Source organism: Euprymna scolopes, chromosome 9 (assembly GCF_053919585.1).
Source record: "Euprymna scolopes isolate OS-2025 chromosome 9, ASM5391958v1, whole genome shotgun sequence".
NCBI lineage: Eukaryota > Metazoa > Mollusca > Cephalopoda > Sepiida > Sepiolidae > Euprymna > Euprymna scolopes.
Window position 1 is genome coordinate 130,291,850 of NC_136490.1, and position 14,875 is coordinate 130,306,724.

The 14,875-nt window shown below is 33.2% G+C and overlaps 1 protein-coding gene across 1 annotated transcript; it reads left to right on the plus strand.

The window, feature by feature from the left end:
- The first annotated feature begins 3,887 nt into the window (after window positions 1–3,887).
- Window positions 3,888–14,674, plus strand: LOC145284832 (chitin-binding domain protein cbd-1-like). The gene is made up of 3 exons (XM_080133808.1): window positions 3,888–4,244; window positions 8,781–8,976; window positions 14,585–14,674. Exons 1-2 carry the CDS (start codon window positions 3,947–3,949, stop codon window positions 8,963–8,965), a joined length of 483 nt encoding a protein of 160 aa, XP_079989934.1. The 5' UTR covers window positions 3,888–3,946; the 3' UTR covers window positions 8,966–8,976; window positions 14,585–14,674.
- Window positions 14,675–14,875: the final 201 nt, after the last annotated feature.

Sequence of the window (14,875 nt, forward strand, 5' to 3'; positions counted from 1 at the left end):
TTTGTATCACAACTTACCAGTATTGCTAGACAAGAACCTTTCCCTAGCCGTGGATGGAACCTACAACCATCGAGTTGACAGTCAACACCTTTACCCAAAAGGCTACGAATCGGTGCCCGCAAAGGACTCATCAAGTTCGTTTAAAAGAAGTACTTGCCCATCGCTTCACAGTGCTCAAATTGCTAGTTTGTTTACGGAGGCTGCCTGATTGTAAAATACGCTTAAAGATATTTTCATGCAGATTTCAAATTTATTATTATAGAGCAAATTAACTATAGCAATGGCACCATCGGTTTGGTCGGGTCGTAAAATACGCTTAAAAATATATTTTAATTCATGCAGATTTCTTATTTCTTGTTAAAGAGCCAATTCTCTATTAATTATTATATTGTACCTTATATATAGTGATGCTTTCAAAAATTTAAAAATGACTAAAAAAGCTAGAATCGATATCAAAACATTTAGTACTCCAGACCTATTCATTATCGGTTGATTTATCGACAGAAGGATAAGAAAACGTTAAAACAATAAGTGACTTTAACATAAAAATATATATTTTCGTATGTATTCCTGCCAAGGAATTATTTTCAATTTAATCCTTTAGCAGCAATTTTTACTGGCTAAAACCAAATCAAACTTGTTCCAGACGTCCAAAGCCCCTATACATGATTTTTTTTTAATCTGTATATCAAAAATTGACAGAGGAGTTTGATAAAGACCGTTCCGTACACACACAGACAAGGTCATTTATCTATTATAATAAATCCGTATTCCTGCCTGCTTGTTTGTTTGTTTCGTCACAATGACATCATAGCATATATATATTTGTATATATATATATATATATATATATATATATATATGTATGTGTGTGTGTGTGTTATGATGTCATGTATGATATCACGTATGACGTCATGTATATGTTTGGTGTAAAATATGCATTCACCCTGGACACGAAAGAGTTTTCCCCACATCACACAAAGCAATGTTATTTATGAATTCATTTGCCAGTGCCCTGCTGGCTATGTGAGTCGGGCCTTCTTGAATTTGCAGACACGCATCAATCAACATATACCGGCAGAAATTAAACTGGGAAATCCAGGTCATGCCTGACATCTGCCATTTGCCAACAATTAATTGAAAATCCAGTTTGTGCAAATGCCTATAAAATGAACAGTTTCAGAATATTAAACCGGGCTGACTCTCAAAATCATTAAAAGATTTTTGAGTCAGTCTCAATTTTTTACACAAGCCTTCTCTTTATTGACAGAAAGAACTTGTCCAATTATTAGACTTGCTCGATATATTTTAATGGTTTCTATACCCCCGCCATCTCAAGTACACATATATTTCACATTATTGTGTATATATTTTACACGAATTCCCATTGTATTTCCCCCCATTCTTTTCGTATATTATTTTTAAAAGCGATATATATAAATATATATATGTATATATATAAATATGTATATGTATATATAATATATATATACATATATACATATATATATATATATATATAATTTCAAGGTTATGAAGCATACAAGCGATGTTTTTTATATATAATATTTTCTTTCTATATTTGGAGCGGTCTTTCGCTCTTGATCACAAAATGTAGCGAAATAACACATGTGTGTGTGTGTGCGTGTGTATAAAGCGTGTGATATAACATTTTCATCCTAAATGCTATTTATATTTATATAGGTGTTTAAGATCAATTAAATATTTGAATTTATATAGATGTTCAAGATAAGTTTAAGATTTGAATTTATATGGGTGTTCAAGATCAGTTCCACATTTGAATTTATACAGGTGTTCAATATCAGTTACTAATTTGAAGTTGTATCGGTGTTCAGGATAAATTCAAGATTTGAATTTATATAGGCGCTCTCGATTAATTGTATATTTGAATTTATATAGATGTACAAGATCAATTCAAGATTTGAATTTATATAGGCGTTCAAGATCAGTTCATGATTTGAAGTTGTATAGATGTTCAACATCAGTTCAAGATTTGAAATCCTATTGGTGTTTATGGGCATTTATGTATTTGAATTTAAAAAAGGTTTTCAAGATCAATTCAAAATTTTTAATTCATATGAGTGTTCAAGACCAGTTCAATATTTAAATTTATATAGATGTTCAAGATTAATTAAAGATTTCAATTTTTATTGATGTTCAATATGAATTCAAGATTTTAAATCATATATTTTAACTTATACTGGTGTTCAGCATTTGTATATATATATATATCTTCGGTAGAGCACTCTCGTAAATTATCTTACTCGCTACTTAATTTAGCTGAAATAATGCGAAGCTCGCGGTTTGTTTACAAACAAACGTTTGAGCCCTCTACGAGTGGCGAACGGATGTTTATTTAAATAGACGTTCGGACAGTTTAATTTCGGCCACCGATTCCGTAGTCAGGGGGTAGGACTGCCGACTGTCATCACGACGGTTCTAGGTTCGATCCTCGGCTTGGGAGAGGTGTTAGTCTAGCGGCACTGATGAGTTGTGAAACAACGAAACAGGTCTGTATGTCGATGACTAAAATATATTTTATAAAGCTCCCCTCTTCGGTAGAGCACTCTCGTAAATTATCTTACTCGCTACTTAATTTAGCTGAAATAATGCGAAGCTCGCGGTTTGTTTACAAACAAACGTTTGAGCCCTCTACGAGTGGCGAACGGATGTTTATTTAAATAGACGTTCGGACAGTTTAATTTCGGCCACCGATTCCGTAGTCAGGGGGTAGGACTGCCGACTGTCATCACGACGGTTCTAGGTTCGATCCTCGGCTTGGGAGAGGTGTTAGTCTAGCGGCACTGATGAGTTGTGAAACAACGAAACAGGTCTGTATGTCGATGACTAAAATATATTATATATATATATATATATATATATATATACGTATCACTATTTATATAATTATTTTTCTGTTATTATCAAATTAAGTTAAGAACAGAGATCCTTTTAATTGTTGTTCTACATTTTGATTGCCTTATATCTGAATTAGTCAATCTGACTTATTTCTCTTACTTGATAGAATCTTTGTTGAAATGAGTCTAATCAAACGTTTTTTATTTGAAAGACCGAATAATTTTCACTAAATAATTTAATTTGATCGTCATTTTCACATTTCCTCCGCCCATTCATTATATATATTTTATTTACATTGTATTCGTCAGTTTTATCTACTCCCTAGCTTAACCTTTTCTATTATTTGTGTGTTCCTACACCCTCGCACACATCCACACACACACACACACACACACACATATATATATATATATATATATATATATATATATATATATATATATATATATATATAGTGTTTTATTTGTTCTTTCGTCCCTATTTGACTGCTTTGTCATTAGGCTAATTGTCTCCTTTGTGTCCGTTCAAAGGCGTAGACGTATTGACATTCTGCATCAAGAAAATAAACACGGATTAAATATATAAAAAAATGGGAAAAGAACCATCAGAGTCAAGAAGCGAACAAAAGGGGGAAATAAAGACACCCACAAACAAAAAACTATGTTTTTCTTAACGAAAAAGAAAAATGAAATAGTGGGCGCTGGCGATTTTCCTACGCGAAATAGAATCACTACCTTAATATTAGACAATTCTGACAGGTATTCATTCATCATATACAGTTAGCATTCATTCATATACATATAGCAATAAAAATTCACGTACAGCTTATTGTCGTGATGTATATAGATATACACATACATATATGCGTATTTTCATTCATATATATGTGTGTGTGTGTGTGTGTGTGTGTGTGTGTGTGTGTGTGTGTGTGTGTGTGTGTGTGTGTGTGTGTGTGTGTGCGCACATACGTGTATATATTGAGAGATTGCTCGATGTTCGTCACAGATCATTTTCACGGAGAGCCATCAAGATCTGAAGTCAAACAGCTCATCTGAAATTAGCAATCATGCAGCGCATATTAAGTGGCTTAATCCTGCTGTTCGCTGTGGCGACTGTTTTCGGCCAGTTCGTTCCGCCAGTAAATGTGCCGGAACTTTGCAAGAAGGTAACCGATCGAATGGGTTCGCATTTCATCCGGCACCCAAACAACTGCAGCATGATCTACAACTGTGATGGTGATCTGTCTTTTCCAGTGTTGCTCAACTGTCTCTACCCGCTTGTCTTCTCACAGTCACAACAGGTGTGCGTTTATAAAAACGGCCCCTACGATGATTGCGGCAAGGAGGTCTTCTTAGGTGGTTTCAGTGAGTATCGTTTCGCTTTATAACACCTCATTTTTTATTTGCATTACCTAATTTAGTTTTTAGACTCTAACTATATTGCTATAGCTATATATTTGTAGCATTTATAGTGATTTAACGAAAAGCTAAAGCTATTTCTGTGTAATTTACTTGTCATAAGCGTATGTTATAATATATATATAGTAATTTATGAAAATATATATGGCAATTAAGCTACACAGAATATTCCGCGTATATATTTTCATAACTTACTACCTAGCTCTACCTATGTATCGAGTACTGTTGAAGGAAATACTGAAAAATTTACGCATAAATTATATCTTCGTATATTAATTACTGTGATTAAATAAGATAATTATATATATATATATATATATATATATATATATATATATATATATATATATATATATATATACCAGAAGATATTGTACTTTGCTTGAAGCCTTGTGCGTTATGTGTAAAATGCTTTCTGACACCAAGCCTGGGTCTCTTTGGACTTTGGACTAGGCCGGTGTCGAGTCTTACTGCTACACTTAGGGTCTGCCAGCGGCCACCTGATTGCACCGGCGGATCACCACACATTTCAGCACATCCAGGCACACTTCTGCATTGACTTTCAAGCCGACTTCCAAGGTGTTAGGTGATATGATGTGGCCCTTACTTGAAACCACACCAAAGACCATAAGCGTGACGGAAAAGGTCGTCCGATGCGTTTAGCTGTGCCTTCAAGCGTTGAACTGTCCGGATTTGCATTCTTAGGGTGCTTACAATGGTCCTGTTGTCATAACTTGGATCAGTAGAGAGCACATGTTGTACAGCGGTGCATTTCTGATCTCGCTCCTTGAACACTGTCTCATATTCAGACATGATAGATAGATCTTGCCAATTTGTAGATGGTCTGCAACAAAACAAAAAGAAAACCGGTTTTCATCAAACAGAAATGGAATCATATTGTCTTTTCTAGTGCGAAGATTTTATTGTTCCGCCCTACCATCATCTCATCGGCGGTCACTCGTGTCCGAGTAAGACTGTCCTCCATTGTGGCTTCTGTGGGTCCTCAGGTGAGCATAGAGCCCAATCCTAGACCCAATTTTTCTTGTGCAATTTGGGCAGATAAAGGTAGTGGTGGTGGGGTGGGGTTGGATGTGTCTGGTTGATAATCTGTCCTTTCTGTGCTTGCGTTTATCCTCAGCAGCTTGATTTAGGTCACTGTTATAAAGCGCAGCACCTTCGTGGACAGCGCTCCTCCATGCTCCGCCCCCCCCCCCACACACATATATATATATATATATATATATATATATATATATATATATATATATATATATATAAACAACTTAACAATGTTGGTTTGTGTGTGTATGTATGTGTGTGTACGTGTGGGTGAAAGGAACAGCATTGTTAAGGTCATGTTGTCATCATCGTTTCTAAAATTTATACGATTTCATGGCGTCGTGATGAATTTTGTAATTAAAAGGTATCTTATCGAACAGTGACTCTTAACTTACCAATGATGCAGCGCCTTACACATTGCGCATAATGTTTTAAGCAAACTACTATATTTTTCTTTTAAATTAAAACAATGCTGTTTCATCTGCTTTACGATTCCTTTTTTTTATATATTACTTTTTAAATAGCTATAGACACTATATTCATTAAACCTGTTCTAAGATGATAAAAAAAAACATTTTGTATATGGTTCTTCTTATTTTGAACTTCTTCGAGTATATTTCAGTTGCTTCCACTCTATTGCTAAGGTATATCAGTACCAGTGGATGCGACTCCCACTGGCAACTGCATTTTTCATCTGATGGGCGATGTGATTGACAATGTTTGTTTTATTTTTCATCTTCATAATTTATTTGCAACGTTCAAATTCCTCTGCCTAATATTCACAAGCAATATTGAGCACGACACAAAACTGCATCCAGTAATGAGGCTCAGCGTCGGGAAGTGTTGATTCACCTCTTAGCTGATATTACTCCCAGGTCCACTCTCAACCGTGATGGTAGTACCTGTCATTGTTCCATCTGTAGGTTGAGTAGAAACTATTTGTCTACAAAATATATGCCTACTAAATAAGTTACTCCATAAATCAATCGTATACAAAAAAATATGTACGATTTCGGTATAAAATAACCAAACGACGGTTGACATGCCGGAAAATCCAGCAATCAACCAATTTCAATTTTGCCATGGCATAGTAAATTGAGATGATTAATTAATCGTTTAATTTCTTAAATTACTAAATATATTTCAAAGAAAGTTGTTTTTTGTTTTTTTTATTCTACTTAAAAATAAGGGACCGTGCGTGCTTCACATGTTCTACTTAAAAATCAGATTATTTGTCAACAATCCAACATATCAAATAATGTTTTAAGATTTTAAAAATTGTGCTCAAATAGCATTTAATCTGGCATGGCAAATTATAGTTTTGCCTATTACAATTTTCACTTGTTGCTATTGTACTGTCATTATAATAACGTATTGCTTCGAGTAATACTCGGGAGCTTAAGAGGATTAAATGATTAACAACATGAACTGAAAACCTTGGTGTGCCAAGTTCGAATCCAGTTCGTTCCATAGAAAAACTTTCATAGAACCTACACTTTAATTAATGTCTAACCTCTTTGAAAAAAGGTAAATAAAGTAACGTACTTCACTACGATATGTATATTTTAATTCTGTAGTCCCGCTCGAACAATTGGTAATATGGGATAGTTTTTCAATTATGACCGAAAAGTGAAAATTAACAAGGGGAATAACTCATATCTTAATTGAACAATATAAAAGAGTTGTATTCCTCATAATGAAATTTTATTTCTTTTTCTGTATAAAATTTTTAATGTGCAAGTCAATATGTAAATGTATAAAAAAAATCTTGTGTAACTCCATTCAGCACGTGATCAAAGTTGATGGTGGTTTAACACTGATTTTATTTTTACATCGTTGAATTATACGGGATTAATAATCCGATTCGCTTCAGATAAATATTTAAATAATTTCGGAAGATTATTTAATACCGAATCCAGTAATGTTTTGGAAAAAAATTGCGCTTCAAGTTCTTTATATCTCCAAATATTTATTCATGAAGTTTGGTTGCTTAATTTTACGACATATCAGCCATTTTTGGGTTATTTAATACTTAATACAGTAATTTTGAGATACAAATTATGCTTCGAGTTCTTTGCATCTTCATGAAGTTCAGTTTATTTAGTTTGCTTAGCGACACATCAACCCTTTTCGGGTTATTTAATAAAGAAACCAAAAATTTTTGGACAGGGATTTTGTGATTCTAATATTTAGTAGCAGATTCATTAGCTTAGTCGATAGTGCACTATATACCAAATATTGAACTCCGAGATTCGAATCTTGCCACCTGGTCTCATCCACACTAAGTCGTAGAGATGACAAAACAAGTGCATGTGGAATATATATATATATATATATATATATATATATATATATATATATATATATATATATATGTAAGCTCGTATTATAAGCTCTATCTCCTATTTGGTTTTATCGAGCTTTTACTTCTAGCCGAGATAACTTTATAAATATTAATTCTTTAATATTTATAATATACTTTAATTTTACCATCTTGGATCATTTTCGTAAATTTAATTGTAATTTTTATTTTATATATATATATATATATATATATATATATATATATATATATATATATATATGTATGTATATATATATATATATATATATATATATATATATATATATATATATATATATATACATGACTACTTCATTTAATCACATAAATTAATATACGAAAATATAATTCTATGCGTAAATTTTCAGTATTTAGTTCAAAGGTGCTCAATACACAGATAGTGCTAGGTAGTAAGTTATAAAAATATACATGGCAATTACGCTACACAGAATATTTTGCGTTTCATTCTCGTGAAAATTCGTCAGGTTTATATATATTTTTATAACTTACTATATGTGTGTGCATGTGTGTGTGTGATCGAAAAAGTTTTTAGTATTTAATAAAAATAAAATAATACAATAAAATTATATGGTGTTTACTTTAGTTGTTTTGTTTTACGGCATATCGACTTTTATGAAGTTATTTAATGCAGAATCATTTTGAAAACAAAAGAGTTTATGCTTCAAGTTCTTTTTATCTTCAAATATTTATTCATTGTGTTTGGTTTGGTTGTTTTGTTATTTTTTGTTTTTACATTTTCAGATCATTTATTGTAAATCTGATAATTTTGGGAAAAGTTTTTGTACTTTAAATATTTATTCCTGGTGTTTGGTTTGGCTCTGTCGTTTTTTAGAGGTAAATTTTGGTTCTGACTCTGCAGAACATGATCGAGTTTTTCAAAGAGAATTTTTTTAAACATCCCTTCAATGTTTGGTGTGATTTAGTTCAGGAAGCCAGTATATTCAGATGCCCTGATCCGGTAGCACCCAATATGAACGTGGAAGTGACAAATATTATTCACTAACTGCATACGTGTATGAATATAACTTCTTTCAATTGCCTTTTCTTTGTTTATCCAGATTCCCAGTTCTGCAGACCAAGACCCGACGGTATGAACCGCGACCCTCAGCATTGTAACCGATTTATCCCATGTTGGAAAGGAAACGCTTATCCATCGATGCCTTGCCAGGGAAATCTTTTGTTTAGTTTCGAACAACAGAGATGCGTGGATCCAGGATCAGTGCGTTGCTTTCAGAAACCCTAAAAGAAGAACGGGTAAGTAAACAAGGCGTTTTCTCCGCTAAATACTCCTTATTGGAGAAGTAATGAGTTCCATTTCACTTAGCGTAAAAGTCACACTTTTCTGTAAAATAAAATGGAATACTTTCGGTTATCAATATTTAAAAAAATGTAAATAAATGAACAATTCGTTTTAAGTACTGTATAAATGTAAAAATGTATCTCTTTACTTTGGAATCTGCTTTATTTTCTCTTGTCTATTTATAAATCCTCTGAAATTATAAATTAACATACATTCAGCTTAAACACTAAACGTTTGACTACAAAAATAAATATATGCACATATATTTATTTATATACTATACCAGCGGGCCACCCGACGTTGCCCGGTCATAAAATACGCATAGATATTATTATATTTTAATAAATACAGAAACTGAGACATTTGCATGCGAGTGTTATGTTTTTTTCTAAACAGTTCACTTTTGGTAAGTAAAAAAATACTCGAGCCGAGATCCAAAACCAAACTCGAGCTGAGAAACCAAAACCTAAAGACAGTGAGTCAAAGACGATAACCATTAGACCAGGTTAAAACAATCATTAAAAGTGTTTTCAAACCTACTTATTCTGAACATAAATATGTCATTTTTCACGGACACGCATGCGCATTCGTGAAACAATTGACAAACAGATAAAAATCCGATGACTCCCAAGTATCAATTTTTCAATTTGGGCCCCTTATCAGCCTTTTGTTCAGAAAACCGATTAAAACATGTCTGAATAGCATATATACCAAATTAAAAGTCTATAGATCCAACATTCGTTGAGTATATAGGTTTAGAAGTGTCCTCACGCATGCATATATTCTCACTTTTATGTACATATAGATTATGTCGATTTAAGTACAGTATAAACTCTGTGTATACGCGTAAGGTGTAAACAAAATCGAGATTAAGTAAAATTCTTGCATATGACAATTTATGAAACCTATGATGAAATGAAAATAACGAGGAAGGGGGGCCGGCTTTGCCCAGTCGTAAAATACGCTTAAATATGATATTTTTATTTATCCATATTTCGTATATTTTATTATAGATTCGTGATTTCAAAAGTAAAAAAAGTATTTGGTTGCCATGAGCTAGAATTGAAACCGAAAACAAAACTGTAACACCTAAAGCTGTTGACGTTACCACTGTACCAACGTGACAGGCATATGAACTAACTAAAAATAAACTAAGATGCATGTACAAAATGTATAACGATTTTTTTTTTCTTATTTTGACCCATTTTTTACTTCTCAAAAACTATTTTAACCGGCTTAAGACCCATAAAACAACGGTCCCTAAAAAATCCAATCAACGACTTTTAGTTCCGGAAGCGATAGAGTTTGAAAATATTGAAACAGAGAGATATAATGAGTTTTATAAATTAGATTTGACTTAAAATATACTGAATAGTTCAGCTGCGTAAGAATGATTCTGAATCTCTTATAAAACACAAATAGCAACACTATGGGATCTTTCCAACGTTTCTTCTTGCTTCCCAGTCACCAAATTCTAAGGTGTTGTGGTGATTTGATTTGTGTTGGCTGAGGTATGATGTTGTGTAGTTCTAGGAGGTCTAACCTCCCAGGTTTTGCCTTCTCGCCCTTTGAGAAGAGGTTAGTTTATTGCTAATCGCCTGATGGGGTTGCCCAAGTATTTTTTGTAAACCAGCGTTGTCTTCCTCTATGGCGCTGGTTTTCCAAATCTTACCTTCTGACCTTGTGTCACATCTTCCCTTCCTGGGAAAGAGATAAATACCAGCAATACGAAATACTGCACATCTAATCTAATGATACGTATAAAGACACTTGAAATGTCTCCCTTCACAAATCCTCATTTTTATCTCGTATATAAAGACAGTTTTTTTTAATCATATTTCCAGCTAATTATATGAAAGAAGAAAAGGTTACCCAATGTACGTTTTATGTTTCCTCTAATATATTTTCTGAAACGAATTAGCTTTAAATTTAGCGATTTAAAAAAAAAAATTCTCAACATTTCTAGCGGATAATTTCCGATTTTTTTTATTTTCAAAATAACATTATTTTATTTTCTCTGCGAAATATGTATCTGTTTTTGTTTTTTGTTTTTGTTTTTTTGTTTTTTTTTCATTTATTAGATCTTAACGAGAAGGAATATCTTAACCGAATCTAGAACGTCATCGAATTCTTGAAGATTATATTTTAAAGATGCGCTGATAATAGATCTGTCAATTTTACAGAACAAAAAGCACGCGCATCTTTATACCTACGTCATCGCCACAAAAGAAAGACGGTTCTTTAAACTTTATCTAATATGGCGGCAATAATAAGTTTTTGTTTGAATTTTTGATGACAGTAAATGTTATAGAAAGAAAAAGATGGCGGACATAAAATAGGATTTGAAAATAATGATAAATTTATTAAATTAACGTTTAAAGTAATATTTTTCTAGAGAAAAGTGAAAAGCGTATACGGCATAATCACGTTGAGACACTGGTTCCCATCAGATCATCGAAGTTGAGCAAGGTTGAGCCTGGTCAGTACTAAAAATGGGTGACCATTTGGGAACTCCAAGTACTATATGTACTTTCCGCTTATCTCGCTTATTTTCAGTCAATCTTGGGCTTCTCCTTGCCACTGGGCCCAAGAGTGCCGATTTAGGAGAGGTGTGGCTGGGGATTGAGGATCATTACCTCACAATTACACGCACAGCTATCCTTACAAGGTTGTCCATTGTCTCTTAAGACTAAACGAAACCATTGAACGTCAAAAGAAATATATCAAAGCTTTTGTATATTGTCTTGCAACGATATAAAATGTATTCCTTTCCCGGACGAAGTGAAACAGCGTTTGTGCAATGACCAATTCAGATGGTCAGTGGGAAAATACAAGTGTGCTATAAAGCATTTAATATCATTTGAGGCGTCAACATCACATGAACTACGTAATGCGAATGAAAATAATTTTTATATAAATACTATCATGGTATTCTTCAGGGTTGTTTGGTCAGCTTCTTTTGTTTCAGCTTGTTTGACTCGTAGGTCTAGCGTTCTCCATCAATTCGTAGTATCTATACCTCGTTGTAACACAGGTTCCTATTTCAGCAGCTTCTTTTCAACAACCGCAGACATGTGGAATTCGCTTCAAACTGACTGTTTTCCTCTTACATATAATCTTGTTTTTTTTGCGGTTGTTGTTGTTGTTTTGTTTTGAAAGACTAAGGCCGATATGCATCTCATATATTTGCGATAATAATCTTTCGTTATTATTAGCTCCTTACATCAAGTGGCTTCACGCCTTGTTTGAAGTGATTTCTATGATAAAAAAATAAAATAAATGTACATGAATTCCAGGAATGTTTTCACAATTTTTCATATGCACACTGATTAAAATACGATCGTCTCTTCCGATGACATTGGTCGTTTAGATCTGGTTGACCTTCATAGTCTGCCTTTTCATTTGAATTTTGGTTGTTGTTGTTGTTGTTGCTGTTGCTGCTGCTGCTGCTGCATCTTCGGCATTGCTACTGATAGCGTTTTAGATAACTTTCCCAGAAATACACACTGATTAATACCGTTATACTGTATTAGATTATATGCCAACACACAGAACGTATTTCCCTTCAAGTAAATGGAATTTCTATACATGTAAAGATGAACACATCGCACATTAAACATAAAATGCTGATCTGTTTCAAACAAATGATGTCAGAATGCTGTGTCATTTGAACAGAAATAGGCAAGATTGCGAATTGCCATATTACTTGAAAAAAAACCTATATATTAAACAGATTCAAAATGTAATTATTATTAAGTTCTCTCCAATTCTCTCTCCTCTGATGTTGAGCACGTAGTACAATGGGGAAAGGAGTGGCTGGTTACTTTTAATGCATCTAAAACCAAGCTTCTCTCTTTACATCATCAACATTCTGAGCCACATCTGGCATCAATTGAAATGAATGGCTCTCGTCTTCAGGAGGCCTCTAGTTTTGACAAGCTTCTTGGCAAGACCATCACTCCTGATCTTAAATGGAACACGTACATCAAATCTGTTGCCAGGGCCGCTGGAAAAATGGTGGGATCTTTCTATCGATCCGGTAAATATCTCACTGCTGATGCTATTCTCTATCTATATAAGAGCCAGGTACGTCCAAGGATGGAATACTGTTGCCACATCTGGGCAGGAGCTGCTAGAAAGGACATGTCCTGCCTTGATAAAGTTCAAAATAAACTTCGTAGCCTCGTAAGAGATGTCCTTTTCTCCTCCTTGCAACCTCTATCTCACAGAAGAGATGTTGCGAGTTTGTCTCTGCTGTATCGTTATTTTCATGGAAAGTGTTCGACTGAGCTTCAATCTATGGTCCCCCCTCGCCAAACTTTCACAAGAAACACTCGTCTAGCTGTAAACACTATCAATAATTCCCCCCACTCTTTATCTGTGCCTAAACCTAAACGTAGATTCCATGAACAAAGCTTCTTTCTTAGAACTGCACGCCTGTGGAATTGTCTTCCGTTTTCCTGCTTTCCGGCTGACTACAATATGGTTGTCTTCAAGTCTAACGTAAATAAGTTCTTGATGAGCCGTTCCATATAAGTTATCAAATTTACCAAATTTTCATTACTAATGATTACTATATTGTCCAATTTCTACTGTACACTCTTTAACCCTTATCCTTGAGTGGCCTCTTGGCCTTGATAATGTGGTGATGCCTATGTAAAAAAAAGATTTAATTCGAAAATAATATTCAAAATAATGTATATTGTTAAATAGCAAGCATAGATGCATGAATAAGATTTTCCACAATAACAATCGAAATTTACATTTATTCTTTACTCCTCTTGATTATCACAATAGCTCAAGTATTAGAATATGGTTACACTGTTTAATAGACTTTATATCGTGCTGAATCAGTAGATTGAAATGAAATGTATGATAATTGTTGAACGGTTTAATGTTAATTTTAGTGTAAAAATCGGAATTTCTCATATCAATTTCGATTAACATGAAAAGTGAAAAATTTCATAAGTATTTGAAAAATTAGAATCAGGATTACGTGTTAGGATATGACGTCTTGGACAAGAAGTCCTAAGTGACACGTAACAATAAAGATAGAAAATTATTTCTATTTGGTAGACGGCCTGATTGGATTCGGGCGGCTGTTTCAAATCTCGTTTTTGTTTGTTTGTTTGTTATGGGTTTTTTCTCGCGATGATTAGTATGAGCATCTAAACAATTGATGCTGATGAGATTGAAATATATAACAGCAAAATTAAATTTTTTTTAAATTTTTGGAATCTTATAAACTTGTAGATAATATATTTCATAAATCAATCATACAATGCCTATGTCAATAATGCCTGAACGTGTGATAAATAAAATTAAAAATATATATACATATATATATACATACACACATATACATACACACATATACAACTGATAATCGAACAATCATATAATGCCTATAATATCACAACTGAAAATTGAACGTAGTTCATTGATAGTAGAAACATTAGTTCATTTAGTTTATAAAATTTGAAATTCTACATTTGTGTTATTTGATTTAAAATATGGAGTTCTGAGTTATTGTTTAATTAAACGATATTTTGTTTCTTGCAGATTATCGTGTGACAGTAAAAAACGGGAAAACTTTTTTTATAACGAAAAATTTAATGATGAAATAAAAACAACTATCGCTCTGCATCCCAATCTTCGTTTTGTCTTATCATTTTGTCGTTTGTTCTTGTTTATTGTACTTACATTATATATGTGTACGTGTGTATGTGCGTGTGTGTGAGGGTTAACACATAAACATTCAGTACCCAACACGTTGGAAACTCAGTCGCAAATGAAAAAAAATAGGAACCAAATTCAAATTGCCGTTTCAGGTTTTGAGAAAACATCTTTATA